Source organism: Penaeus monodon, chromosome 32, assembly GCF_015228065.2.
Source record: "Penaeus monodon isolate SGIC_2016 chromosome 32, NSTDA_Pmon_1, whole genome shotgun sequence".
Taxonomy (NCBI): domain Eukaryota; kingdom Metazoa; phylum Arthropoda; class Malacostraca; order Decapoda; family Penaeidae; genus Penaeus; species Penaeus monodon.
The window spans coordinates 32,209,511-32,210,504 of NC_051417.1; the positions used below are offsets into that span (position 1 = coordinate 32,209,511).

At 44.2% G+C, this 994-nt stretch overlaps 1 protein-coding gene across 1 annotated transcript in view; it reads right to left on the minus strand.

The window, feature by feature from the left end:
• Window positions 1–994, minus strand: part of LOC119593820 (nuclear transcription factor Y subunit beta-like) — a gene marked incomplete at its 5' end in the record, with an annotated part of 86,519 nt that continues 85,525 nt past the window's right edge. Inside the window, 2 exon segments of the mRNA XM_037942850.1 lie at window positions 1–337; window positions 744–845. Coding sequence (XP_037798778.1) covers window positions 188–337; window positions 744–845 — 252 coding nt within the window. The 3' untranslated portion in view covers window positions 1–187.

Here is a 994-nt window from a genome sequence, read left to right on the forward strand (position 1 = left end):
CCTAGGTGGTATAATTAGGTGATTGTTGACTGTCTATTTGTTTTTAATGAACACGAATCCTAGGCATACAGCAATCCCTTACATACTTGTCAATTTGTTTTATCATACATCTTAGCCAGTCGACACGGACATGTTTAAATGTGCTAACATGTGCCCTCGGTGGCGCGTAAAGGGCAGGGTTCATCCTCTACATGTTGCTCACGCCTTCCTCGAGCCCGCCGTGGTGCTGGGTGCCTGGCGGGGGGCGGTAGGCTGCGTAATTGTGGGGCAGCGCGTTCTGGGCAAAGAATTCGGAGTAATCCTTGTTTGACTTCCTGGGTTTGATGAACTCACGGACCTGCCGGGGAGAGGGAAGGAGGAACGGGGGTTAATTACTGTCTTGTGTGTGTACCTGTCTGTCTATATACCTGTTTCTCCGTCTTTGTAAATGGTATCAGTTGACGTGTTGCTTCTGTTCTCGTTCGGTCAGGCATCTGCCACTCGTCTTTCCTTCGTCTTGCTATTTTACAATGTATTCGGCACGACCCTAGCACAAGAACAACTACGTGTATTTTTTACAATGCGTTCAGTACGAATTCAACACAAGAACAGCTTTGTAAACCAGCATCCAATATCGTGTTTTTATTTACATAACAGATATTGATACCAAAAAGAAATCTTATATATTCATATTTCATATACACCAACGTTTTATATTGCTAAATCTATCAACAATAAAAAAATGAACATAACTCATTTCTTACCTCTTGCTGTGTGGGTTCCATGTTTCCCTTAGGAGGCCACTTGCTGTCCCCAGGCTTCCTGATTGGCTGCGTCATCTTGAACGCTGGCTGTGACGTCACAACCTGCAAAGAATGACGTCACAGGCAGGGTAAAAAAGAGTTAAAGATAGGGTTTTAAGTGGTGACTGAAGGGAGGAAGCGCAGCCCTGAAATAGGGTTGTAAATAAAGATAGGTAAAAAGGATGGCGTAATTAGTGGGAAAAAGTGCAACG